The sequence below is a fragment of the Giraffa tippelskirchi genome, chromosome 9, assembly GCF_054371585.1.
Source record: "Giraffa tippelskirchi isolate mGirTip1 chromosome 9, T2T-mGirTip1v1.2.pri, whole genome shotgun sequence".
Lineage (NCBI taxonomy): Eukaryota > Metazoa > Chordata > Mammalia > Artiodactyla > Giraffidae > Giraffa > Giraffa tippelskirchi.
In genome coordinates, this window is record NC_137283.1 from 150,039,119 (window position 1) to 150,065,863 (window position 26,745).

At 44.3% G+C, this 26,745-nt stretch overlaps 1 protein-coding gene across 1 annotated transcript in view; it reads right to left on the reverse strand.

Annotated features, from left to right (window-relative positions):
• Window positions 1–23,363, reverse strand: part of LRP11 (LDL receptor related protein 11) — a 55,380-nt gene extending 32,017 nt beyond the window's left edge. The window contains exons 1-2 of the mRNA XM_081529936.1: window positions 22,398–23,363; window positions 13,638–13,795 (exon numbers count right to left, since the gene is read on the reverse strand). Coding sequence (XP_081386062.1) covers window positions 13,638–13,795; window positions 22,398–23,031 — 792 coding nt within the window. The 5' untranslated portion in view covers window positions 23,032–23,363. The remainder of the gene's footprint in view (window positions 1–13,637; window positions 13,796–22,397) is intronic.
• Window positions 23,364–26,745: the final 3,382 nt, after the last annotated feature.

Below are 26,745 nucleotides of genomic sequence, written 5' to 3' on the forward strand. Positions count from 1 at the left end.
CTCTGGTGGTCCAGTGGTTAAGAATCTGTCTGTCAACACAGCGTACACAGGTTCAATCCCTGGTCCGGGAAGATTCCACTTGTCACAGGGCTACTGAGCCCTCATGCCATGACTACTGCAGCCCATGTGCCCCAGAGCCCATGCTCTAAGATGAGAGAAGCCACTACAGTGAGAACCCTGGGCACCACAATGAAGAGTAGGCTTCACTTGCCATAACTGCAGAAGGCCCTTGTGCAGCCATGAAGACCCAGCATAGCCCAAAATAAAGGGTCTGCCTGCCAGTGCAGGAGATGCAGGAATTGAGGGCTTGATGCCTGGGCTGGGAAGATCCCCTGCAGAAGGGATAGGCTACCCACTCCAGTATTCTTGGGCTTCCCTGGTGGCTCAGATGGTAAAGAATTTGCCTGCAATGTGGGAGACCTGGGTTTGATCCCTGGGTTGGGAAGATCCCCTGGAGGAGGGCATGGCAACCCACTCCAGTATTCTTGCCTGGAGAATCCTCATGGACAGAGAAGCCTGGTGGGCTACAGTCCATGGGGGTCACAAAGAGTTGGACACGACTGAGCAACTAAGCACAGCACAACACAGCACATGATTCCAAAGTCCATGCTTGTAGTCACTGTAGAATCCTGCCTCCGAGTTAGCAGAGCTCAAAGCCTTCTGGGTTCTTATTCCAAGAATCATTTCTTAGAAAGACCTAAACCACAGCTCATGCACAAAGCAGCTACCTGTTGCAATACGAAAAAGTCAGATACTCCTTACACACACACACACAAAGTCCTTTAAAACCTCTAAAAGCTCTCCCCAACCCCCATCGTCACCCCACTACCCATCCCAAAATAGAAGTGCCGGGACCTTTGAAGGGAGAGTGATAGGAACTCAGGTTTAAATGCAAGAGGACCTGGAAGCCCAGATTGACTGCAGATATTGTGATGCCAGAAGCCTATTATGCTGTAAATTTATTGTCTCGGAAGCTGAGTGTTCCTGAATAGGAAAGAGACTTCAAAGCTCCTGCTGCTATTGGAGTAGAGCTTTCACAACTCAGCTTACTCAGATTTATTTTTCACGAGAGCTTTTTATTCCCCAGGGAGATTATTTTTCAACCTTTCCTAGAAAGTATTTTTTCTTAAATAAGAAAAAAAAAAAAGCAGTTAAATATTGAAGCCCTTAGGCTACTGTGTAAAAAAATTCACGCCTAAAGAGTAGTCTACGTCAAGGCTCCAGGTTAACTTTGAAACAAAACAGGTATGAATTATTCATCTATTATGTTCTCATGTATCTTCCTGTTTAATTAGAACAGTAAATCCTAGGATTTGCTGTGGGGTTGGGAGTAGGTTGTGTTTTTTTTTACTGACTGACATCACCCCTCATTCTTGAAACAAAATACAAAGAAATCCTTAAAGCCACCATGGAATATTCATACACGTGTGCCAACTTATCCCCAGATGTTTCTTAGGAAATCTGCAGCCTTGATAATCTTCTGTGTCTCAAAAATGCCCTGTGGGCTGCTGTAACTTTTTTGTCCATTATTAAAATCTTCAGGTGAATAAAATAGCTGAGAAGCAATAATGTAGGTGAAATTTTGCCGAGGTCCATATCTGTTTTGGTGCCCTGACATATGGTGTTTTTTTTGCTTCTCTGTCTCCCCTTCTGTCTTTGCTCTCACCCCCAGGAAACCGTTATTCTCTGGTTTTTCAGTGTCAAAACCCACACTTTGGGGGGGCTTCCTTGATGATCCAGTGGTTAAGAATCTGCCTACCAGTGCAAGGGTGCTTAGTCGCTCAGTCGTATCCAACTCTTTGCAACCCCATGGACTGTAGACTGCCAGGCTCCTCAGTACATGGGATTCTCCAAGCAAGAATACCGGAGTGGATTGCCATTCCCTTCTCCAGGGCCAAAACAAGGGACATGAGTTCAATTCCTGGTCTGGGGAGATCCTGCGTGTCTCAGAGCAACTTGGCCCATGTGCCACAACTACTGAGCCCATGTCTAGAGCCTGCAGGCTGCAACTACTGAGAACACACATCAGCGACTGAAGCCCCCACACCCTAGAGCCTATGCTCAGCAACGAGAAGCCACTGCAATGAGAGGCCCAAGCACCACAAGGAAGAGTAACCCATAAATAAAATAAATGTCTTAAAAAAAGAAACAAAACTGCACTTTTCAAAAAAGCCCTGTTTAGAAAAAAAAGAGAGAGAAAAAAAAAACACTGTCCAGAAACCAGTGGAAAAATGATGGTCCTCAAGAAATGAATCCCTGGAACTCTTGTTTCCTTGGGTGATTACAAAAGGGGACTGTGTGGGACTTATAAAAGTGTCATTGTTACTTCTAAACTTACCAAGTCTGTTAAGTAATTCCAAAAGAAACATATTATCCTTGGATCCCCCGAAGGGTGTGTGTGGTGAGGGAGTGTTTGGAAACCAGTGGAAAACTGCACCCCAGGAAATGAATCAGTGGAACTAAAACTGTTTGAGTCAAAACAAAAGGGGCCTGAATGGGACTTACAAAGGTATCACTGTTAACTTTCAAACTCCCTGTTTGTTAAGGTTACTAAATTTAAGTAATTCTGAAATAAACACATTATCCTGTATCTCCAAAAGCGGAGGGGGGGGGGGAATGGGACACCATACTGTTTTGACCCCAGACTGATCTGGGGTGGGCTCCACCTGCAATCGAGGGCTCCGATTCCAGAGACTGAGGTTGGGGCATGGCAGCGAGAGCTGAATCCTAGACACTAGGCCAGAGACAAGGGACAAGGCCCTGGCCCTTTGGCTTGGCAGGAAAGAATTCCCACAGAGACGGGAAGTAGTTAAACAAGTGTTTATTAGGAGGAAAAAGAATACAGTACACGTGGACGGACACACGGCCGGATTCAGAGAGTATGAATCACTTTTATGAGATATTTCTTCCTTTGGGTGTCCTTTGGCTGATCATTTTGATTTGCCTGGTTCAGAACCCATATTAGGAATATTTCCGGATCCTCCCATGCATGCATGCACATTTCTTAGGCAAGATGGATTCCACTGAAGAGGTCTATGGGTAGATTTGACATCACTCCCCTTTTGACCTCCAAGGAGCTTTCTAGTTGGGAGGGTCTCCTTGATTTCAAGAATGAGAAATATGTAATATGTGGTCTATAATCTTTTATTTCGGCAGGGCCCAGCCTCCTCTCTCGATGGTCCCTCTAAGATATTTTGGAGTTTCTGTCCACAGGGAACAAACTCCAACGCTCACCCTGGGTGTGTGTGTGGGGTAGGGGGATGAGGTGGGGTGTCCGTCTATCTCCCACCTCAAGACCAGAGTTTGGAGGATTTCCTCCACAGGCACTGGAGGTATGAGGTTTTGTTCCCTGTAGCCAGGCTTCAGCAATACGTGAACCGTGAACTTCCAGATGTTCAAGCTGGTTTTAGAAAAGGCAGAGGAACCAGAGATCAAATTGCCAATATCTGCTGGATCATCGAAAAAGCAAGAGAGTTCCAGAAAAACGTCTATTTCTGCTTTATTGACTATGCCAAAGCCTTTGACTGTGTGGATCACAATAAACTGTGGAAAATTCTGAAAGAGATGGGAATACCAGACCATCTGACCTGTCTCTTGAGAAACCTGTATGCAGGTTAGGAAGCAACAGTTAGAACTGGACATGGAACAACAGACTGGTTCCAAGTAGGAAAAGGAGTACGTCAAGGCTGTATATTGTCACCCTGCTTATTTAACTTATATGCAGAGTACATCATGAGAAATGCTGGGTTGGAAGAAACACAAGCTGGAATCAAGATTGCCGGGAGAAATATCAATAACCTCAGATATGCGGATGACACCACCCTTATGGCAGAAAGTGAAGAAGAACTAAAGAGCCTCTTGATGAAGGTGAAGGAGGAGAGTGAAAAAGTTGGCTTAAAGCTCAACATTCAGAAAACTAAGATCATGGCATCTGGCCCCATCACTCCATGGGAAATAGATGGGGAAACAGTGGAAACAGTGTCAGACTTTACTTTTTTGGGCTCCAGAATCACTGCTGATGGTGACTGCAGCCATGAAATTAAAAGACACTTACTCCTTGGAAGGAAGGTTATGGCCAACCTAGATAGCGTGTTTAAAAGCAGAGACATTACTTTGCCAACAAAAGTCCGTCTAGTCAAGGCTATGGTTTTTCCAGTGGTCATGTATGGATGTGAGAGTTGGACGGTGAAGAAAGCTGAGCGCCGCAGAATTGATGCTTTTGAACTGTGGTGTTGGAGAAGACTCTCGAGAGTCCCTTGGACTGCAAGGAGATCCAATCAATCCATCCTAAAGGAGATCAATCCTGGGTGTTCATTGGAAGGTCTGATGTTGAAGCTGAAGCTCCAATACTTTGGCCATCTCATGCGAAGGGTTGACTCATTGGAAAAGACCCTAATGCTGGGTAGGATTGGGGGCGGGAGGAGAAGAGGACGACAGAGGATGAGATGGTTGGATGGCATCACCGACTCGATGAACATGGGTTTGGGTAGACTCCGGGAGTTGGTGATGGACAGAGAGGCCTGGCGTGCTGCAATTCATGGGGTCGTGGAGAGTCGGACACGACTGAGCGACTGAACTGAACTGGACTGAAAGGCCTTCTGGGCACTGTTGAACATAGGGAGTAAGTATTTGGGGTTCCTTGGGAGAAACTGTAAGAGAATATTACCCAGGCACCAACATAGTCTGTCTGGGTGCAAGACAGAACTACCAGAGATCACATGGATACCATCAAAGGAAAGATGATCTCAGAATAAATAGAATAACATGCTTTTTGACTGTTAACTCTGTGCTGATCACTCTTCCAGGAATCTTATTTGCATTTGCATTTCATCCTTTCATCACAGTAATAATGTTAGGAGAACCACTGACTGAAACCGTCCACTCACTCTGGCCATGTTCAACAGTAACCACTTGCATGAGTTATCTTATAGTAGTAAGGAACGTGGAACCTATGACCTACCTCCAACTGAAAGAATTCGGCAAAGGTCAGAAAGAGAAAGCAGATGCCAGTCCATATGTCCCACCGTGTGTGTGTGTGTGTGTGTGTGTGTGTGTGTGTGTGTGTGTGTGTGTGTGTGTGTGTGTGTGTGTGTGTGTGTGTGTGTGTGTGTGTGTGTGTGTGTGTGTGTGTGTGTGTGTGTGTGTGTGCGCGCTAAGTCGCTTCAGTTGTCTCCAACTCTGTGTGACCCCATGGACGGCAGCCTGCCGTACTCCTCTGTCCATGGGATTCTCCAGGCAACAATACTAGAGGGGGTTGCCAGGGGGGTTGCCATGACCTCCTCCATGGGCTCCTTCTGACCCAGGTATGCAACCAGCATCTCTTTACGTCTCTTGCATTGGCAGGTGGGTTCTTTACCACTATGTCCTACCAACCTCCCAGAATCCTTCTCGCTGGAATCCATCTTGGCTGAGCAATGCATGCGCCACCAGGAAGGACCCTGAGTCAGAATGATTGGCCAGAGACAACCTGGAAATTAATCCCATCACCATAAAGGCCAAGACTGTGAGCCAAGTGGCAGAGCAGTTCTCCTGGGTCCCCTTATCCTGCTGGTCTCCACCCAGGCACACCTTCCCAGTGAAGTCTCTTACTTTGTCAGCACCTGTATCTCCTTGGAACATTTGTGCCCGAGTGTTAGACAAGAGCCCAATCTTGGCCCATAGAAGGATGTCCCTGTTCATGCAATGATAATACCTTGAAAAGAGGGCTTTTGTTATCCCATCTGGCACAGGGAAATGGTGAATCAAGGATTCAAAAACCAAAGCCAAGCAGAGGCTGTACTAAGATTTTCTCTCTTTCATTCACTGAGGAAGGAAATAGTTGAAATGTGATATGAAGCTTTCTCAGTTATTTACTAATATCATTTCTCTTTCTTTTTAAAATTTAGAAACATTCTACTCCCCTTCGCTCCTCTACCCCTACCCCATGGCCTAGAATATCTAGGATAACTTTTATTAAAGGGATTTACAATTTGTTTCATGAAGACTAGACATTGTCCAGTAGCCAAGAAAAAACAATGGGTGATATGTGTCTAGGATCTCCTTTGATGAGATGCAAATTGTTAGATAGCTCTTAGTGTCCCTTCCTAACATCAGTGTGAGGCCAGAGTGTGGAACAATGCTGGCCTGCTCATCTTGCTAGGAAGCATGATAAAAATTTGAGGGTTAAAAGGGAAGTTTTTTGAAAGGTTAGGAAAATAGTCAATCATTTTTTTTTTTAAAGGAGCCGATCAATTAGCAAGTGTTAGCATCCTAGTGAGTACAAAGTATAGTTCTAGGCTTCAGGAGATAAAGGGAAAAAATATTAAGAAAGGAAGAAAGAAAGATGAGAAGGAAGAGGAAGGACAGAAGGAAGCAGAAATGGAAGGAGGAAGAGGAGGGAAGGAGGAAGGGGAAGAAATCCTGGCAGCATCCAAATGACTGAAATCCCTATTCCACTCATCACTCTGTCCCTCACTGAAAATAATTCTAAAGAAATCCTTCATAATCCTTATAAATTCTGTTGTGATACTATAGATTTTATATATTTTCTTGACCTGCTATCAACAAACATAAATGAAAAACAGAAGACAGACATAGCTATTAATAGCCTTTACTCTTCAAAGATCACATGGGTTCTCTGGAACTTTGCGTATTGGTTAAACAACCCAGGCTGCCTTGAAAACCCTGCTAACTAAATGTTTAGAAAGTCTTTCAATATGTTTTTTTAATACTCTCCTTAACATATATGATTCTTTCCTTCTGTGGTCATTTTCAGTACTGACCCAGATTATATCCCAGGGAATCTGACTGAGGAGGGGTAAACCACAAAATATCTCCTACGTAAGACAGAAGACAATTTGAAATTTGACATTTATTTTGCGTTCTCTTTCCCCTAGGACAAAAAGTCAATATTCTTCTTTCTGTTTATGTTCCTTTCCCAGAAAACCTTTTCTCTAAGCCTCAGTTTTAAAATACTATTTTAATCCGTTTAATGGGATCTAAAAATGAGATTAATTAGGAGACCAATCATTCAGTCTCATGAAACTTGAATTTTAACAAGAGGGATCCATGCATCTGTTTGCTCAAGGCGGTCTCAGTTTATCTCTGTGGTCCTGGTGTAATTATTCTTTCCACTTCCCAAATATGTTTCAATGTAGATAATACACCTATCTGTTTGTAAAAATTAATTATTTATAGCAGACACACCAGTGTGCAACTGGTTTTAAGTTAATAATGAAGTTATTAGTGTAAACAATATCCATCTTTTAGTAGGCTTCCGTTACACATGGCTCTGCCTCCAATGCAGGAGACATGGGTGGGGAAGATTCCCTGGAGAAGGGAATGGCAACCCACTCCAGTATTCTTCCTGAAGAATCCCCATGGACAGAGGAGCCTGGCGGGCTACAGTCCATGGGGTCACAAAGAGTCAGACATGACTGAGAGACGAACATTTTCACACATGGTATTTTAAGACAGTTTAGCTCAATTTTCCACATCTGATGAATGGAAATCAATCTGCAGATTTATGAATTTCAAACCTCCCTGAACATTGTCATACTCTGTATCATATTTTACATTCTGACTTCAGATTTAACGTATTACATTAAATAATCATGAAACTCAGCAACATACAATGGACTGTCTGAAACAAGTGTCTTCTTACATTTAAGAATATGTTATAGAATAATATTCAGTTAAATGGATGTAGAATATCCTGTTAGAGAGCAGAAAATATGTGACTTTAAAACCAGAAACCTCTTGGGAATTCCCTAGTGGTCCGGTGGTTAGGGCTTGGCACATTCACTGCTGTGGCCTGGGTCTAATCCCTGGTCAGGGAACTAAGATCCCCAAAGCCACATGGGTCAGCCAAAGCACAAAACAAAACAAAGAGATCCTCTTGGCCATGGCCAGTCATCTCTCTTACTCGTTTCCTTCATAAATGAGGAAACCATATGAGCTTTTCCATAAGAACATGAGCTTTTCCTTATGCTTAGTCGACTTAAAGTACTGAGAACAATACTGGACACACACTAGATGCTAAAATAAGGTTAGCTATTAATTTTATCGTAATTAAGATGGCAGCATAATTCTTCTTAAGATGGAGAACCTCATTTATTTTTGTTCTTTGGAGACCTGAATGGGTGATTTGGATGTGAAAGCATAGGTCCTAGAAACTGGTCTTAAAGTATTGCAAAACAAAGTAAGGGTTGACTATTCTACCATGGAAGATGAGAAAAGGGGGTGAGAATTCTGCAGATAGTTAAGAGTGGAGAGGGGAGGGCTCAAGAAGGGGTTGGGATAGGCACTCACTGGAAAGCCTGACCAATGAGAGTTGAGTTAACTTTGAGGGCATTAGTGAATGTACACCACTATAAGACAGTTGGAGTTTGAGAGCAAATAGCTCCTCTATTGCAGACTTTGTTGCTAGATGGTGGCTTGATAGTTTTAGGTCTATGTGCTATCACTGTTACAACCTGGCTGGGGAATTGGTCCACAATTTCCTCTTTTTTCTTTCCTTAGTTCTCCTGACCAGAGATGGAATCCCCACCTCCCGCAGTGGAAGTGCAGAGTCTAAACCACTGGACTGCCAGGGAAGCCCCAGACATTTTCCTCTTTAGTCAGCCTTAAATGCCTAATTTTGTTACTTCTTTATAAACACCTTCAGCAAATTTAATACTGAATCATCAGCATTATTTTTATTTGGCATTCATACATACAATTCATAATCTACAGAATAAAGCTTTTCGTAGCAACTGTCAAAATCTAGGTGATCATAGAGACAGATTTGGAATTGCTTGAACAAATATATCCATGAGTGCCAGTTAATAGTCAGCGTCTGCCTCAAGGGAACTCTCATAGAGGTCTGATCAGTGGCTTGTTCATGCACCTTTTCTGATCCATCTTGAAAGTAAAAGTGAAAGTGTTAGTCACTCAGTTGTGTATGATTCTGTGACCCCATGATCTGTCCACGGAAGTCTCTAGGCAAGAGTGTGGGAGTGGGTTGTCCTTCCCTTCTCCAAGGGATCTTCCTGACCCAGGGATTGAACCTGGGTATCCTGCACTGTAGGCAGATTCTTTACCATCTGAGCTACCAGGGAAGCCCTCTGATCAATCTTAATTCTCAGAAATGTTAGTAAAAATGTATTAATTTTACAGCTGACACAATGCACAGAAGAATAATAAATGTTGAGTTGGCAAAATGTTCATTTGAGTTTTTCATCAGGGTTAACATCTTAAAGAAAAACCCAAACAAAAATTTTTTTAAACTTTTAATTTTGTATTGGGGTATATAGCCAGTTAACAATGTGATAGTTTCAGGTGAACAGTGAAGGGACTCGGCCAAACATGAACAAACTTTTTTGCCAAGCCCAATATAATGCTATGCTATGCTATGCTAAGTCACTTCAGTCGTGTCCGACTCTGTGCGACCCCACAGACGGCAGCTCACCAGGCTCCGCCGTCCCTAGGATTCTCCAGGCAAGAATACTGGAGTGGATTGCCATTTCTTTCTCCAGTGCATGAAAGGGAAAAGTGAAAGTGAAGTCGCTCAGTCGTGTCCGACTCTTAGCGACCCCATGGACTGTAGCCTACCGGGCTCCTCCATCCATGGGATTTTCCAGGCAAGAGTACTGGAGTGGGGTGCCATTGCCTTCTCCGCCCAATATAATGGATGATATTCAAAGTTCAAACATTATTTCTGTTGTAGCTGAAAACTACACCAAAGTATAAAAAGGATAAACATATGCCTTGCAATCAGGTTCAATAAATCAATTACACAAACACAGAATGGGGGAGACCTCAAGATGGCAATTCTTGTGGAAAGATGAAGTAGGCTTTAGGCGTTCCTTCTAATGGAAAGCTCAACATGAACCTACCCTGGAGGAGTAAATGGCAACCCACTCCAGTATTCTTGCTTGGAAAATCCCATGGACAGAGGAGCCTGGCGGGCTATAGTCCGTGGTGTCACAAAGAGTTGGACACGACTCAGCATGCATATTTGTAGTTTCTAATGGAAAGCTCAACATGAACCTATAGTGAGAAGCAGATATTAAAATAGTTTATGTAAGTGAATCTTCATTAATAGAAGTGAGACAATGTCTGGATCACAGGAGGTAATAGTCTGTCAGGAAGAACCACAGTTTAAGTATGGGTTTCAACTAGGAGGGTCAGATTTTAAGAGGGGCATGGATGAACCTGAGAAAATCTAAAAATGGCTGGATGGTGGACAGTCTAAGAACCAATTCATATGAGGAACATCATAAGAACTGGGAGTATTGGTTTCTGAGAAGACCATTTCCAGTGGTGACATTCATTAAAAAAAAACAAAAACAAACTTTAATTGCTGCTGCATAGAATAAAAAGATGTGTTCAGTGCTTTTCCAAAAGGAAGACCCAACATAGATGCATAGAAGTAACAGGCAGGCACATCCTACTGGCCCAATAATGAGAGCTGATTAAAGATGTTATAGGACATGATGCGAACTAGTCAGCTTTCATCTCTGGAAATACCAGGCAGACTGGATGACTACTAGAAGGGAGGTGAAAGCAGGGGCTTTTGTATGGATAGGAGACTGGGTAAGATGGGGTCGAAGGTCTGGTCCAATTCTAAGACTGTATAGTCTTTGGATAAATCAACGTGCTTAAATCAGTCATGAGGGACTAGCTGATTACTGTTCTTGTTTTCATCCCAAGAGAGTAGAAATCAGTGTTTTCTCACAGTGGGAAGAGCCTGTGAAGATGTAGGAAGGAGAAGACAGCCACCTGCAAGCCAAGGAGAGAGGCCTTAGAAGAAAGCAGATCTGCTGACACCTTGACCTTGGACTTGCAGCCTCTAAGACTGTGAGAAATGCATTGTTTAAGCCATCCAGTCTGCGGTACTCTGCTATGGCAGCCCTGGCAAACCAACAAAGACGTTTCTCCACCTTCTCTGACTGGAATGATTTGGGTGAAGTTTATCTGCCTAAGCCAGGAAATGCTCTTATCTACAAAGAGGCCCAGCGTTTCTCATGATGTACTCTGCATATAAATTAAACAAGCAGGGTGACAATATACAGAAACGCTGGGCTGGAAGAAACACAAGCTGGAATCAAGATTGCCGGGAGAAATATCAATAACCTCAGATATGCAGATGACACCACCCTTATGGCACAAAGTGAAGAAGAACTAAAGAGCCTCTTGATGAAGGTGAAAGAGGAGAGTGAAAAAGTTGGCTTAAAGCTCAACATTCAGAAAACTAAGATCATGGCATCTGGTCCCATCACTTCATGGGAAATAGATGGGGAAACAGTGGAAACAGTGTCAGACTTTATTTTTGGGGGCTCCAAAATCACTGCTGATGGTGATTGCAGCCATGAAATTAAAAGACGCTTACTCCTTGGAAGGAAGGTTATGGCCAACCCAGACAGCATATTTAAAAGCAGAGACATTACTTTGCCAACAAAAGTCCGTCTAGTCAAGGCTATGGTTTTTCCAGGGGTCATGTATGGATGTGAGAGTTGGACGGTGAAGAAAGCTGAGCGCCGCAGAATTGATGCTTTTGAACTGTGGTGTTGGAGAAGACTCTTGAGAGTCCCTTGGACTGCAAGGAGATCCAATCAATCCATCCTAAAGGAGATCAATCCTGGGTGTTCACTGGAAGAACTGATGTTGAAGCTGAAACTCCAATACTTTGGCCACCTCATGCGAAGAGCTGACTCATTGGAAAAGACCCTAATGCTGGGAAGGATTGGGGGCAGGAGGAGAAGGGGACAACAGAGGATGAGATGGTTGGATGGCATCACTGACTCGATGGACATGGGTTTGGGTAGACTCCGGGAGTTGGTGATGGACAGAGAGGCCTGGCGTGCTGCAATTCACAGGGTTGCAAGGAGTTGGACACAACTGAGCGACTGAACTGAACTGACAAAGAGGCCTGGCAGGGTTAATAAAAAGCCACTTTCCTAACGACTCAAGACTCTGTGTTGATACAGCAATTCAATGTCTGGGTATTTATGTAAAGGAAACAAAAACACTAACTTGAAAAGACATATAGGACTTCCCTGGTGGTCCAGTGGTTAAGAATCTGCCTGCCATGCAGGGGACGTGGGTTCGATCCTTGGTCCAGGAAGATTCCACGTGCCATGCGGCAACAAACTAAGCCCACATCGCAACTACTGAAGCCGGGTACTCCAGAGCCTGCGCTCCACAACAAGAGGAACCCCTGCAATGAGCACCCTTGCACTGAAAGTAGAGAGTAGCCCCTGCTTGCCACAACTAGAGAAAGCCCGTGCACAGCAAGGAAGACCCAGAGCAGCCAAAAATAAAATAAATAAAATTTAAAAAAGATATATGCACCCCATGTTCACTGCCATGTTATTTATGATAGCCAAGATATGGAAACAACCTAAACGTCCATCAACTGATAACAGCATAATGAAAATATGGTGTATAAAAAGAAGGAAATCTTGCCATTTGCAACAACATGGATGGTCCTTGAGGTCATTATGGTAAGTGAAATAAACCAGACAGAAAAATTAAATACTGTATGATCTCACACTTACATGGACTCTAAAACAAACAAACAAACAAACAAAAAAACCCAAACCAAGCTCAGAGATATAGAGAACAGACTGGTGGTTGCCAGAGGCATGGGGTAGGGCTAAATGAAAGGAGTCAAAAGGTACAAATTTCCAGTTATAAAATAAATAAGTCACGGGATGTAATGTACAGCATGGTGATTTTAGTCAATAACACTGTCTCCTATTTGAAAGTTGCTAAGAGAGTAAATCACAACAGTTGTTACCACAAGAAAAAAAATTGTAACTTTGTGTGGTGACAGATGTTAACTAGACTTACTGTGAGGATCATTTCACAATATATAGGTCTATCAAGTCATTATGTCCTACATCTGAAACTGATATAATGTTGCATGTCAGTTACATCTTAATTGAGTGTAGGTAGCCACTGGACAAGTGACTCATTCCCACTGGCTGCTATTCCAGCCCAGGTAAGCCTTATGAAAATCAGTGAGGGGCACTTGATCGGAGCCCTTGATGACAAACTCCCCCACTTAATTAACTCAACTAACTCAGGCAGGCCTAATGCTAAGTGAGACACTTGCTTTCTGGATCATGTGAAGAGTAAGTTCATTTTGTTGTTATTTTCCTCTCTATGCTCTTTTGTATTTTTCACATTTTCTACTTGGGCTTTGAACTGAAACAAAGAAGAAAGGAAAACATATAATGCTTTTAACATTTCTTAAATGTTTTAAAAACATTTTTTAATTTGAGTCAACAAAACAAAGCATCAGTCTTTCCCCTTGAAGCTTTTATGTGCTCTGGAGAAGTCGACAAACAAGCAAGAATGAAGGTAAGCTTTAAAACACATGGCCAGGGTCTTCCCTGGTGGTCCAGGGCTGAGGTTCCATCCCTGGCGGGGAAGCTAAGATACCACAAGCTGAACAGTGTGGCCAAAATAATAAAATAAGAACAAAACACATGGTCAGGATCACTGTTTACTCAGAAGAAAAGTAAATTCATATAATAAGACACCTTTTCAACAATCATTTTTATGCTTTCTCCATTTTACACTTCTGCCAATTTACAGACATTTGGGGAACGTAAGTAGAAAGATCACTTTGCTGAAACATTAGTTTTCTTTACAATTACAACATGAATTACCTTCATGTCCACTGTCGGGTCACCTTGCAGCAGTGTCCACTCATACTGGACGATGGCGTGGTCATCTGTGCTTTCTCGGCCGTCCAGAATCACGCCATCTGTGGGCAGATGCAAAACCACATCCTGCCCAGCCTTGCTGAGTGGAGGCTTGTCCTTTTCTGTGAAAGAAAATAAATAATTCGTAAGAGAGATGATTCCCTATTTTTTCTCATTTATTATGAGAGGTATTTTTGCCAAGAGGATGTATAGCAACTGAAAGTTATTTTCTTATTTTCATTGCAATAAATTAAATCTGGAAAGTTAAGGCAAGTTCTTGGATTCACATAAAATTCACATAGAAATTCTTGGAATCCAATTTTAATCTAGGAAAACAGAAGAGGTTCACAGCTTCTTACTAGTTTTTATAAGGGAAGCTGACACAGAATTTGAGATATCCTAAAATATTAAAAGCAAACAAGTGTGTACTGATATTTAGCTTTTCTCCTTCATGGTAAGTCTCACTGTGTCCACTAAATATTAAACATGATTGACAGCTGCTCCAGGGATGGTTGATAGAAGCCATCAGATACAGAAAACATTCTTAAGATCAGAATTGTGGATATTTTACTTGATTTAAGCATCTTATTAGTAAACTTATGCAAATGCACATATATTTCGATGAAGCTCAGTAATTTCTTTTTTGATGTGGACCACTGTTAAAGTCTCCGTTGAATTTATTACAGTATTTCTTCTGTGTCATGTTTTGGTTTTTTGGCCATGAGGCATGTCGGATCTTAGCTACCCGACCAAGGATCAAACCTGCACCCCCTCGCCAAGGCCGCATTGGAAGGTGAAGTCCTAACCACTGGGCCACCAGGGAAGTCCAGAAACTTAGTAATTTAGCGGGGAAAAAACTCTGCAGGCTTTTGTAATACATCCCTGTTGGCATCCACTATCTCCTTCCTCCTCTAGCACCAAAACTTGATCCGAATTTTGGCCTGGACTTCCTTGTTTTGAATGATGTTGCTAAGACAGTGTTCTTGTTCTGCACAGCTGAAGTTGCCCCCCAAGCAAACTTCTAAGGGCCAATCCAGATACCCACTGCTTTGAAGAGGAAAAGTTAAAATTTTACATAACCTCCTTCTCCTTTTGCCTCTGTAACTCAACTTGCCCCTTGCAATGTCTAGATCACATAGGTCATGTACTCTCAGAAAGTGAAGACTTGCAATACTAGGAACTGGAGCTTATCTCGCTCACGCTTGTCCTGCTCTTTGCAATCACTCAGCCCCTGCAAACCTGCTTAATCATGCTTGTCCAGGTCAGGCATCCCCCTCCCCATCTTGACCACTGTTCCTCCAAGTGCAAAACCACTTAGTTTAACCCAGCCTATTAACAGCTAGTGTTGCCCACTACAGTCTGTCTATAATAATTCTGTAATCCCTTTCTTTGGGGCTCAGAGCTTGGAGTGTTAACTCCTCTGGGCCCGCTGGTGTAATAAACCTGAGATCTCCAACTCTCCAAGGGTAGTGCTTGGTTTCTCAAGTACTGGTTTCTGCAACAGCCTGACATTTGAAGCTAGCAGTAATTCTATTATTTTCTCGGACTGCACGGAGATCAAACCAGTAAACTCGAAAGGAAATCAACCTTGAATGTTCATTGGAAGGACTGATGCAGAAGCTGAAGCTCCAGTACTTTGGCCACCTGATGCAAAGAGCTGACTCATTGGAAAAGACCCTGATGCTGGGAAAGATTGAGGGCAGGAGGAGAAGAGGACAGCAGAGGATGAGATGGTTAGATAGTAACACTGACTCAATGGACATTAGTTTGAGCAAACTCCAGGAGATGGTGGAGGACATCCCACCATTGTACGCCATGGACGGCGTGCAGCAGTCCATGGGATCACAAAGAGCTGAACATGACTCAGCAACTAACACAAGGAATCAGCACACTTGCTATTGCCAAAGGGTACATATTCCTGTTGAGAAAATGAGTCCTATTTTCACAGTCATTTATTTATTTATTTATTTTATTAACACAATGAGGACTAGTAACTGAATTACCCACATAAGCAACCCCTGCCTTAGAAGACAATTGGTCTGTTTTTTCCCCCTTGAGCAAAGATCCGTGCCTGATGACTCTATTCTGCTTCTCCCAGGGAAGCAGAGAGATGACAACTGCATTACTAACAGGACCTCTTTTAGTTTTATAGAGAACTTTCCTTTGCTTCTGGAAGGTTCATCACTTTCCACACAATGGTTTACTACTTTACAATTCTGGAATCTTTTCAGCCTTGCTGCGAAGCTCTGACCGGGGACTGAACACTCGGCCATTGCAGAAGTGGAGGAAGAGCGGAATCCTAAGCCCTGGACTGCCAGGGAAGTCCTAGGCCCTCAAAGATTTAACCAAAAATATTTCAGATGGGAAAACCAGGTACGCCTGGAAATATTGCACATACGATAAAACTAATCCTTGCCGTCCTGGAAGAAAAAAAAAATCATCACTCTAGTCATTTACTTTTCTTTAGGGAACCTTAAAGATATGGTATATGAACCCAGTAAAATCTTCATGTCCTCTAAATTGGTCGCTGTATCAGAAATAATAGAGCTGTATTTCCTACTCAGTTTAAGTCCAGGCAAATTACACTGCATAATGTATTTAAAAATAAGTCAGAGCTGGGACTTCCCTGGTGGCCCAGTGGTTAAAAATCCACTTGCCAAGGCAGGGGACACAGGTTTGATCCCTAGTCTGGAAACTAAGATCCCACTGAAGGAAGAAACAGACAGAATAGGCTCCATCTTGAAAGCAGGACTCCGTCTTGGGCTGGACTGTGGACTTTGAGCTATACGCCAGTATCTCTGGAAATGACATACCAACTGGAAAACCAGACCCCCCCCCCCCATGGAAGAGCCGCAGGGCTTATACCTAGACTCTCCATCGCCTAAAAGAATACCCTAATTGTCTGTGTAACTGAATAGAAACATAAATTCTATTATGCTTATTGGGGTATGACCACAGGCCTATTGATAATTGTCCACTGTTAACTACTTAGGCCTAAGGCATATGAATCACAGGTTAACTTTGTGTCTTTCTTTTCCTTTGTTCAGACTAGTTTCAGGGAATTTGGGGAGGTGGGTTTGGGCATGTACGCTTAGGGTATATAAGGTTTTCACAAAACCTGGTCGGGGTCCTTGGCTAAGAGGAGACTCTGCCTTGGGCCTGCTGGTGTAATAAACTGCACTCCACTATCTGCATTGTCCTTCTGAGTGAGCTTGTTTCCCGAAACACGTGGCTACAACACCACAAGCAGTGGAGCAACTAAGCCCATGCACAATTACCGAGCCGCCGAGCCCTAGAGCCCGAGCTCTGCAACAAGAGAAGCCACCGTAAAGAGAAGCCTGGGCACTGAAACTAGAGAAGAAAGCCCGCATGCAGCAATGAAGAACTAATGCAACCATAAATAAACACATAAATTAATAAAATCTTAAAAATAAAGCAACCCAGAGCGATTTGGCTTAAGCTGACTTAAGCCAGAAAACAGGTCTTAAAAACAAATGACAACAAAAAGAGGAAAGGAGTGTGCCGTCATTCGAAAAAAATTTGACTTGATGAAGAACAAGATTAAATGTCACTTTGAGTTTTTGTTATAAAAATGTAATAAGCCAACGTGAAGTACTCTGGCGACACTGATTTCTTTTGAAGATTAAGCATATTTAGTATGATCCACAGAGATGAAATAAAACTCATATCCATCTTGATGGAGCATATCAAGGTGGCATTTTACACAGGTATATTAACTACTCTGATTTTCGACATGTTGCTCTGAACAACGCCTTAATGACAAGAAAGAGGAATCTGAGTCTTACGGTGTAGGCACCAATAATAGGCAAGGCTGAGGATGTGGAAGTGGGGCCAGACCAAGAGAAGAGGCTCAGATATTAAAGGTCAAAATCCATCTTGATTTTATCTGTTTGTTTGCTTTTGTGATCTTTTTTCTTCATTGTGCGTTTTCCTGCACCTCATGTCAGGAAAACATTATTTACAAGCCCAATATGATTATCTTCATTTTTGGTGTGTATTGTTTGTCTTTGCCCATCTGAGCTGCTGATAATAGTAATTAATGTTGGTGATGGTGGTGTTCAGCTGCTTGGTCGTGTCCAACTCTTTACCACCCCGTGGACTGTAGCCCGCCAGGCTCCTCTGTCCACGGGATTTCCCAGGCAGGAATACTGGAGTGGGCAGCCATTCCCTTCTCCAGAGTATCTCACCCACCCAGGGATCGAACCTGGGTCTTCTGCATTGCAGGCAGATTCTTTACCACTGAGCCACTAGGGAAGCCCAATAATAAGTAACAACTACTGTTTATTGGTGATTTCTTTGTACCAGGCGTCACATGAAGCATTTTTGAGACATAAATTCACCCAATTTTCACAAGTCTCTGAGGAAACTAGGTCAGATTGGCTAACTTAGTTGCCTAAGACCACACAAGCGATAAATTTGTCAGTTGAGACGTCAGCTCAGATCTAACTGAAAGGTTCCACTTATCCCACTATACTTTGGGAGCACTCACATGTATTCTAGTTACAGTAAATATAAAATTACATCCTGAATTTAACCTAACTTATTGATGTATTCTTACTTATTGATATTTATTCATATATCCTACCATTGCTTGTATCACTGTATAAACTTCACAGTTGTCATTTTAAGTCCCTAGCCTCTACTACTGGACATTACTTTGTTACCAATTTTCTTCATCATCATACATAATGCCACAATAATTTTTTTGCTCATACTTTTCTTTAGCATGGATCATTTTCCTTAAAACATATCTCAGAAGAATGAATATTTTAATGTTCTCTGATATATTTCTTGATTGATTTCCAAAAGAGACATTTCAATGTACACTTTCAGTGACCATGTATGATTATAAGTCCTCCACATGCATACCAATGTGACTCTTAAGTAAACTTATTAGTGCCAGTGTAATAACAGTGCATGTGTGCGTGCTAAGTCCCTTCAGTTGTGTCCACCTCTTTGTGACCCTATGGACTTGTAGTCTGCCAGGCTCCTCTGTCCATGGGGTTCTCCAGGCAAGAATACTGGAGTGGGTTGCCATGCCCTCCTCCAGGGGATCTTCCTGACCCAGGGACTGAAAGAATCTCTAAGGTCTCCTGCATTGGCAGGCGGGTTCTTTACCACTAGTGCTGCCTGGGAACAGTAAGCTGGTATTATTTGCATTTCTCTGATTACTTCTAAGGTTGAACATTTTCTCATGTTCATCAATTAAATATCCTCTTCTGGAAACTGTGTGCATATCCTTTGCCTACTTCTTTTTGTTTTTCTTACTAATTCACATAACCATGTTTCCTGCATTGCAGGCAGATTCTTTATCAGCTGAGCTACCAGGGAAGCCCCTGATTCACAAAAGCTTACTATTAATATAATAAATACATTGGTCTCATATCTTCCCAGACTCCTGTTTGCAATTTCTTTTGTTTCTTGACATAACGAAGTTTTTAAAAACATGTGTATACTACATCCTTTCTCTTTGTGATCTCTTTAATTGATTAGAAAGTTATCTTCCCCCCCAGATGTGAATTTATTTTCTTCAAATCTAACCTATGGCTTAATTTTTTTAAAAATTATTTAATTATTCAACACATTTGGAATTTGTGTGTGATCAGAGTTGCAGGTCTCAATGTACTTTTCCCAACATTCCCACTGGTTATCTCAATAGAATTACATAATTATTTGCAACTCTTTTGTGATATTTATTTATAACACAAAAGGGAGAGGTTGAAAATGTGAGAAACATGCAATAGGTCAGGCACTCACGGGGGGATGAGCTTTGAACCTTCCCAGGTCAGTTCTTTCCTTTGCCCTTGGAGTAGATGAGAGAGGGGCTGGGGGTGGCTATGCGTGGGTTTACAGAGGGGACGGCAGAGCTCTGTCCAACACTGACTTTCCCTAATACAGATGCAAGCCTGACTTCTCAGATAACCCAGCGTTTGCCCAGAGATCCTGGTTTTCAGGCTGAATATCCAGTGGAAAGAGCATAAAGGTGCTGGCCCTTGAGCTTTTGGAGACTGCATTCTCGGGGTCCTCTGAGGTCCTAACCTCTCCATTCCCTCCTTCCTGCTGCTCCTCACTTTCATCAGAAAACATAGACCCCCAGTCCCTCCAGTCAGCCACACAGTACAGCCAAGGTCCCATAGTGACATCAGGTACTGGGAACTGCCTTTCTAATTCACAAAGCATGTCCACCCTTGATCCTCATGACAGCCCAGCTGGGAGACAAGGCCAGCACTCAAGTCCTCAGAGGATGAACAGGGACCCTCATTGAGAAGAGCCGGCTCTCAAATTCAGGACTCAGGACCGCAGCCCCCTGCCCTCCCCTTTGCACACAACTGCAGACAGATTGCGTCCATTCAGCACACCTCTCTCCAACACCCTCCACTCCTTCCCACATTTTCCCATCATCCCAGGTAGCTGCTTAGTCAGTCTCACCCTGGAAACTCGACTGAGGGCATCTCTGCTTCCAGGTGGCCGGGTGCTGTTGGAGAAAGCATTCAAGCTGCCCCAGAATACAGCTCCACAACTCACAGAGCACAGCTCACGACTCACATAACACAGCTCACAGCTCCACAAAACACAGGTCACAACTCACACAACACAGCTCACAACACATACAACACAGGTCACAACTCACATAACACAGCTCACAACTCACACAGCACAGCTCACAACTCACACAGCACAGCTCACAACTTACAATGCATAGCTCCACAAAGCGGGTGCTAGGAGACCTTTGGGCAGGTTACTTTCTCTCACCAAGCCTTCGAGTACCCTGGGGATTATGAGAGAACCCAGATTTGGAAAGGACAATTTGTGAGGACAGAGGGAGTTCACGTGTCTAAGGAGCTTATAGCAGGCTGCTTATCAAACTCAATAAATGTCTGCAGAAAACAGGGCTGATGGGGTCCGCTAAAAATGTGTACTGTGCAATTCCACCTGGCCCCCTGCCCTTTTTTCATGATCCTTGTATTCACCTCAAATGGACCCTAAAACATTTTCTGTAAATTTCTAAACCATTTTCATGCTCCTTTAGCCTTAAACTACATGTTCTTCAGAAAAACAAAAAAACACTCATGAAGGAACCACTTAGTCTCAGAAGCACAGGGAAGTTCAGGAGGTTAAAGACCTGGGCAGGAAAAACACAAGACACTCGGGTAGGGTGACCTTTGCCCTCTCTGCAGACAGAATGAGGGCATTTGGGCCAAGCAGCACCCTTCCCTGTGTCCATATTCCTGGGATCCAAAGAACTTGTGAGCAGAGCAGCTCTTTTCCTGAATAAGGACCAAGCCCAGTGGTCATCTGGGTGTACCCTTCAGCATCTGCAAAGTGAATTACTAGACAAACTCCACCCCCCCGCCCCCCCCCCACCCAGAGAAAGGAAGGTCAAAAAAGGAAGTAGAAGAAAAAATGATTCACAAATTTCTACAATAAACTCAAGTCCCCCCTACCCCCCATGGCGGATATATTATTTCCTTGTTTCCACTTTCCTTTGTTTCCACTGGCTTCTAAGAAAGCTCCATTTGGCAATGCTGGTTTCCCCCAGCTGTGCAGTGAGAAGGGAAAGGGATTTTGTTTCACTGGTGCTGGGATTTATTTTTGAGTCCCTGCTTGGGCAGAGGAAAGATGTGTGTGAAACACCATGGATGGGCTCAGGGATGCACGTGAAAGTGCTTCCTGCCTCCACTTCAGGGAGAAAACTTCGGGGTCCTTCGCAGTGTGTGCCTCAAGGCCTAGAAATCTCGGGTGACCTTGGATGTTTATTCCACTGGAGGTGGGAAGGGAGGTGGGTTATTGTGGACACAGATTTCCAGACCCTTCTCTTTGGACCTAAAGGTCATGGAGACTCCAGATTTCCAAAGTGGCTGAGGCTACACCCCTCTAGTCTTGTTATGGTTTCACTCGTGCCTCATCATAAAGCAAACAGCAACAGAGTGCAATCAAATACACTCAGCTGAACACAAGCAGGCCCAATCAAGGTTTTATTTCCTGAGACCTTATCTCCAACTGCCACATTTTTTTTTTTTTTGCCTCCTGCTTGGGTCTTAATTCTCATTCTGATCATCCCCGGAATAAAAACCATCAAACGAAAAGTGTCCTTTTTAGCTCCTCTTCAAAAGAGAGATGCTTTAAACTTTATTTTCAATTAATCAAGTTACTTTTCTCCCCACTCCTCAAAAAAGAGAACCATAGCTCATAGGAAATAGTCAGACCCACTTCAAAATAACCTGACCTATTCCCTTCCCAATTTTGTCTGATGAAAGCAACTTTAGGTGGAATCATGCATCGTGAGAGCCCAGCTAAGAAATAAGGGTGTGCTATGACCTGGCATCTAATTAAATTTTGCTCTTGTATTTACTTGACACAAACCATACCCTATAAGAACCTCTGAGACTCAAATAGACTTTGCCCCCTGAACTTTTCTCTTCCATTAAATCGAATTTCCGTGAATCCTTTCAGATCAGTATTCCTCCCTAAGCTTAAAAAAATTCCAGAAGCAGTCCACTGGCCCGCTTCCGCCCAATCTACTGGGGGTTTCTCAAAAACCGTCCCTAGGACTGAGACATCAAAGCCAGGTGTTTCATTTCTGACTTGATTGAGGAGGGCCCAGCGGTCCTGCCGGTCTCCCAGACGCAGCCACCAACAGGTACAAGAACAGCGACAGGAGGGCCCAAGCGACCAGGCCCCGGCCTCCGGTGGCGTGCTTACCCAGCCGAGGCGAGGCCCGGGCGAGGGCCGGGGCGTGGGCTTCCAGGCCTTCCTGCTCGCCCTCTGGGGCGCGGCTGAGGCTGTAGCTGCTGTAACCTCGGTGCAGCGCGAACTTGCAGACGCTGCGGCCGCGCCAGGTGCAGTTGAAGAGGTAGCAGCCGAGCGCGGCGGCTGGGGTCGCGGGCCGCCGGGGCAGCTCCACCACGGCCACGGAGCAACGCGGCTCGAGGCAGCAGGCCTGCAGGCACTGTCGCCAGTCCCGCACGGCCGCCGGCGCGCTCAGGAAGCTGGCGCCGGCCGCGATCGAGTCCTTGGTGCGGATGATGGCGTCGGGCCTGGCTCTGTAGCCGCCGCCCCCGGGGCCCGGGCAGCCTTCCTGGGGGTCGCCGCCCGCGCGCAGCTCGAGCTCCAGCTCCTCCTGCGGCCTTTCTTGCTGCAGCTGTCGGCGGAACTCCTCCAGCAGCTGCTCCACCCCCGAGAGCTGCGCGTGCAGCTCGGACAGTGGCGCGGAGGGCGAGCCGGCCGTGCGGCCACCGGGCAGCCACAAGCATAGCAACAACAGGCCAGGCAGTGCCCGGCGCGGCGGCGGGCGCCTGCGCCCCGAGTCCGCGCCCTCCTGGGCGGCGGAGGCCATGGCGGGCGGCGGCGGAGGAAGGGAGGCGACGCTGGGCGTCCGAGTGCGAGAGAGACAGAAGTCCGGCGAGCGCCGGCCCCGGGGTTCTCCGGCTCGGCCGCGGCGGGCGCTAGGCACCGGGGACCTCAAAGCGCGGCCTCCCTGGTGCCCCGCTGCGCCCCCGAGACCGCAGGCGCGCGGTCGCTAGCAGAAATCGCAGCGGCTGGAGGCATAGCCGGCCCGCTGCCCTGGCACCGTTCCTCGTTCCTTCCTGGGGCTTCCGGACGCGACGGCGAATCCCTGCCAGGAGCCGGGGTCAGATCGCGTCTACCGGATCACCCCTGGAGGTGAACAGCTGCCAGCGGGAGGTGGGGCGTGTCAAGCCCCGCCCAGCCCAGCCCTCCGGGCCCGCTCCCCGGCCACCTCGGGCCCCGCCCACATTTGCGCTTTTTTGTGTGTGTGGGCGGGGAAAGTGGCCGTGTACAAAAAAGATCTTCACGACCCAGATAATCACAATGGTGTGATCACTCACCTAGAGCCAGATATCCTGGAATGTGAAGTCAAGTGGGCCTTAGAAAGCGTCACTACGAACAAAGCTAGTGGAGGTGATGGAATTCCAGTTGAGCTATTTCAAATCCTCAAAGATGATGCTGTGAAAGTGCTGCACTCGATATGCCAGCAAATCTGGAAAACTCAGCAGTAGCCACAGGACTGGAAAAGGTCAGTTTTCATTCCAATCCCAAAGAAAGGCAATGCCAAAGATTGCTCAAACTACCGCACAGTTGCTCTCATCTCACACGCTAGTCAAGTAATGCCCCAAATTCTCCAAGCGAGGCTTCAGCAATACGTGAACCGTGAACTTCCAGATGTTCAAGCTGGTTTTAGAAAAGGCAGAGGAACCAGAGATCAAATTGCCAATATCCGCTGGATCATCGAAAAAGCAAGAGAGTTCCAGAAAAACATCTATCTCTGCTTTATTGACTATGCCAAAGCCTTTGACTGTGTGGATCACAATAAACTGTGGAAAATTCTGAAAGAGATGGGAATACCAGACCATCTGACCTGTCTCTTGAGAAACCTGTATGCAGGTCAGGAAGCAACAGTTAAAACTGGACATGGAACAACAGACTGGTTCCAAATAGGAAAAGGAGTACGTCAAGGCTGCATATTGTCACCCTGCTTATTTAACTTATATGCAGAGTACATCATAAGAAACGCTGGGCTGAAAGAAACACAAGCTGGAATGAAGATTGCCGGGAGAAATATCAATAACCTCAGATATGCAGATGACACCACCCTTATGGCAGAAAGTGAAGAAGAACTAAAGAGCCTCTTGATGAAAGTGAAAGAGGAGAGTGAAAAAGTTGGCTTAAATTTCAACGTTCAGAAAACTAAGATCATGGCATCTGGTCCCATCACTTCATGGGAAATAGATGGGGAAACAGTGGAAACAGTGTCAGACTTTATTTTTTTGGGCTCCAGAATCACTGCTGATGGTGATGGCAGCCATGAAATTAAAAGACGCTTACTCCTTGGAAGGAAGGTTATGACCAACCTAGATAGCATATTTAAAAGCAGAGACATTACAAGAAAGCTGAGTGCTGACGAACTGATGTTTTTGAACTGTGGTTAAAGGAACAAAATTGGATCATTTTTGAGATGTGGGTGGACCTAGAGTCTGTCAGACAGAGTGAAGTAAGTCAAAAAGAGAAAAATAAATATCATATGTGAAAAATAAGTATATATAATATATTAAAAATAAATATCACAGTATAATATCATTATTAACCAGCCAGGCCTGCTCCCTTGTCTTCTCAATGCGATGCGGGCTCCTGAAGAGTAGGGAAGGGGTGTCTCCTTGTGATCTCAGGGCCACTCTAGAGAAGGGACATGCTCAACTGGGGAACCACCTGGCACCATCTTCAGCCCTTCACCTCCAGGGTCCGTGATTGTTTTCACCTTAGCTCCCCAAGATGCACTTGGTAACAGAAGACAGGCAGTGCTGTGAAAAAATACACACAGAGTTGTCACATTCTTTCAATTTTCCACAAACTTAACTAGAAATCTGAGCACAGTTACTTAAGGGGAGCTACAAAGTTCACTCTACCGGGCACAGAGGCCTTTAGCTGAGGTGTTATAAGACTGAGAGGAATTGTTTTATGTGACCTAATAAAGTACAGGCTACTTTATGATCTATACCCCTATGAAAAAGTCCAACCCAGGGAGGGCTACACCTGAAAGTTCTAGTTGCCTGTAAGCTGCTGCTGTGTCTTGTTTATTTCTGAGTCCGTTTCCATTGATTCATTTTTCTCATGATTATGAATGAAGGCAATGGCAACCCACTCCAGCACCCTTGCCTGGAAAATCCCATGGACGGAGGAGCCGGGCAGGCTTCAGTCCATGGGGTCGCTAAGAGTCGCACACGACTGAGCGACTTCACTTTCACTTTTTTCCCTTTCATGCACTGGAGAAGGAAATGGCAACCCACTCCAGTATTCTTGCCTGGAGAATCCCAGGGACGGCAGAGCCTGGTGGGCTGCCGTCTATGGGGTCGCACAGAGTCGGACACGACTGAAGCGACTTAGCAGCAGCATGAATCACATTTTCTTGTTCATAGCACATCCAGAAATGTTTGTTGTTTTTTTTTTACTAGAAACTTGAGGATTGTGAATTGTACATTTTTACATGTCTATATTTTTAGGAGGGTATGAATAAATGACTGGATAGGAAAATAGCAGTCTCTGCTGTAGTTTATTTTCACAGCTGACAGTTAGGAACCTATTGCTTTCAAGTGAAGAACAGAGTAGGAGGTGAAATTGGAAACTTAACATAGAGAAAAAAAGAAAAAAATTAATCTAGTATTTTTTGCCATTGTACGAAAAGGAGAAAATTTAAAGTTGTGTGTGTGTGTGTATTTGAGTGACGTTGAAGCTTAAAAAAAAAACAAAAAAAGATCTCTTAGCCCCAAAGGCTGTGTCTGGGCTGTAGCACTTTGGGCTGCAGTTTCTTCCATTGTGAGATATTTACCCCACATGATCGCAGCCACTTTCAGATGCCCTGAGAGTCACATAAATTACAGTTTTGTTTAAACCTCAGAGCTTGAAAAAGCTTGCTATGAGGAGAAAATTCCACATGTAATAAGAATGGCTCCAGAGGTATCATCAAACCTTCTAAAACTAATATTATTATAATGATTAGTATTAAAAATTAACACGTATGATATAATAACTAACAATTGTATATGATTTCCTGGTTTGCAAACACTTTCATACACACGATATCACACAACCTTCACAAAACTGTTAGATGAACAAGCGACCTCACTCATCTTGGAGACAGTGAAGAGTCAGCAACCCACTCAGCTCACTTGCTCCACCATGGTGGGGGAGGGCAGTGGGATGAGGAGGGGGAGGAGGTTGGGACCGCATTGCTCAGGGGCATCAAGTCCAAGCCCTTACAGCACCCACATAGTTTCCCCACTTTGCTAACGTCCAAATCTTTTTGAGAAAAGTGGAAATGACTTTTTTTTCATTTTTTACCATTAGGAACGGTTATTTCTAGGGTCAAGATGGGAGCAGTGAAGGGGAGTGTTCACTTTCTTACTTTATAAAGCTTTCTATTGATTGAATTTTTTGCTATGAGTTGTGATAAAGGAAATCAGTCCTGAATAGTCATTGGAAGGACTGATGCTGAAGCTGAAACTCCAATACTTTGGCCACCTGATGCAAAGAATTG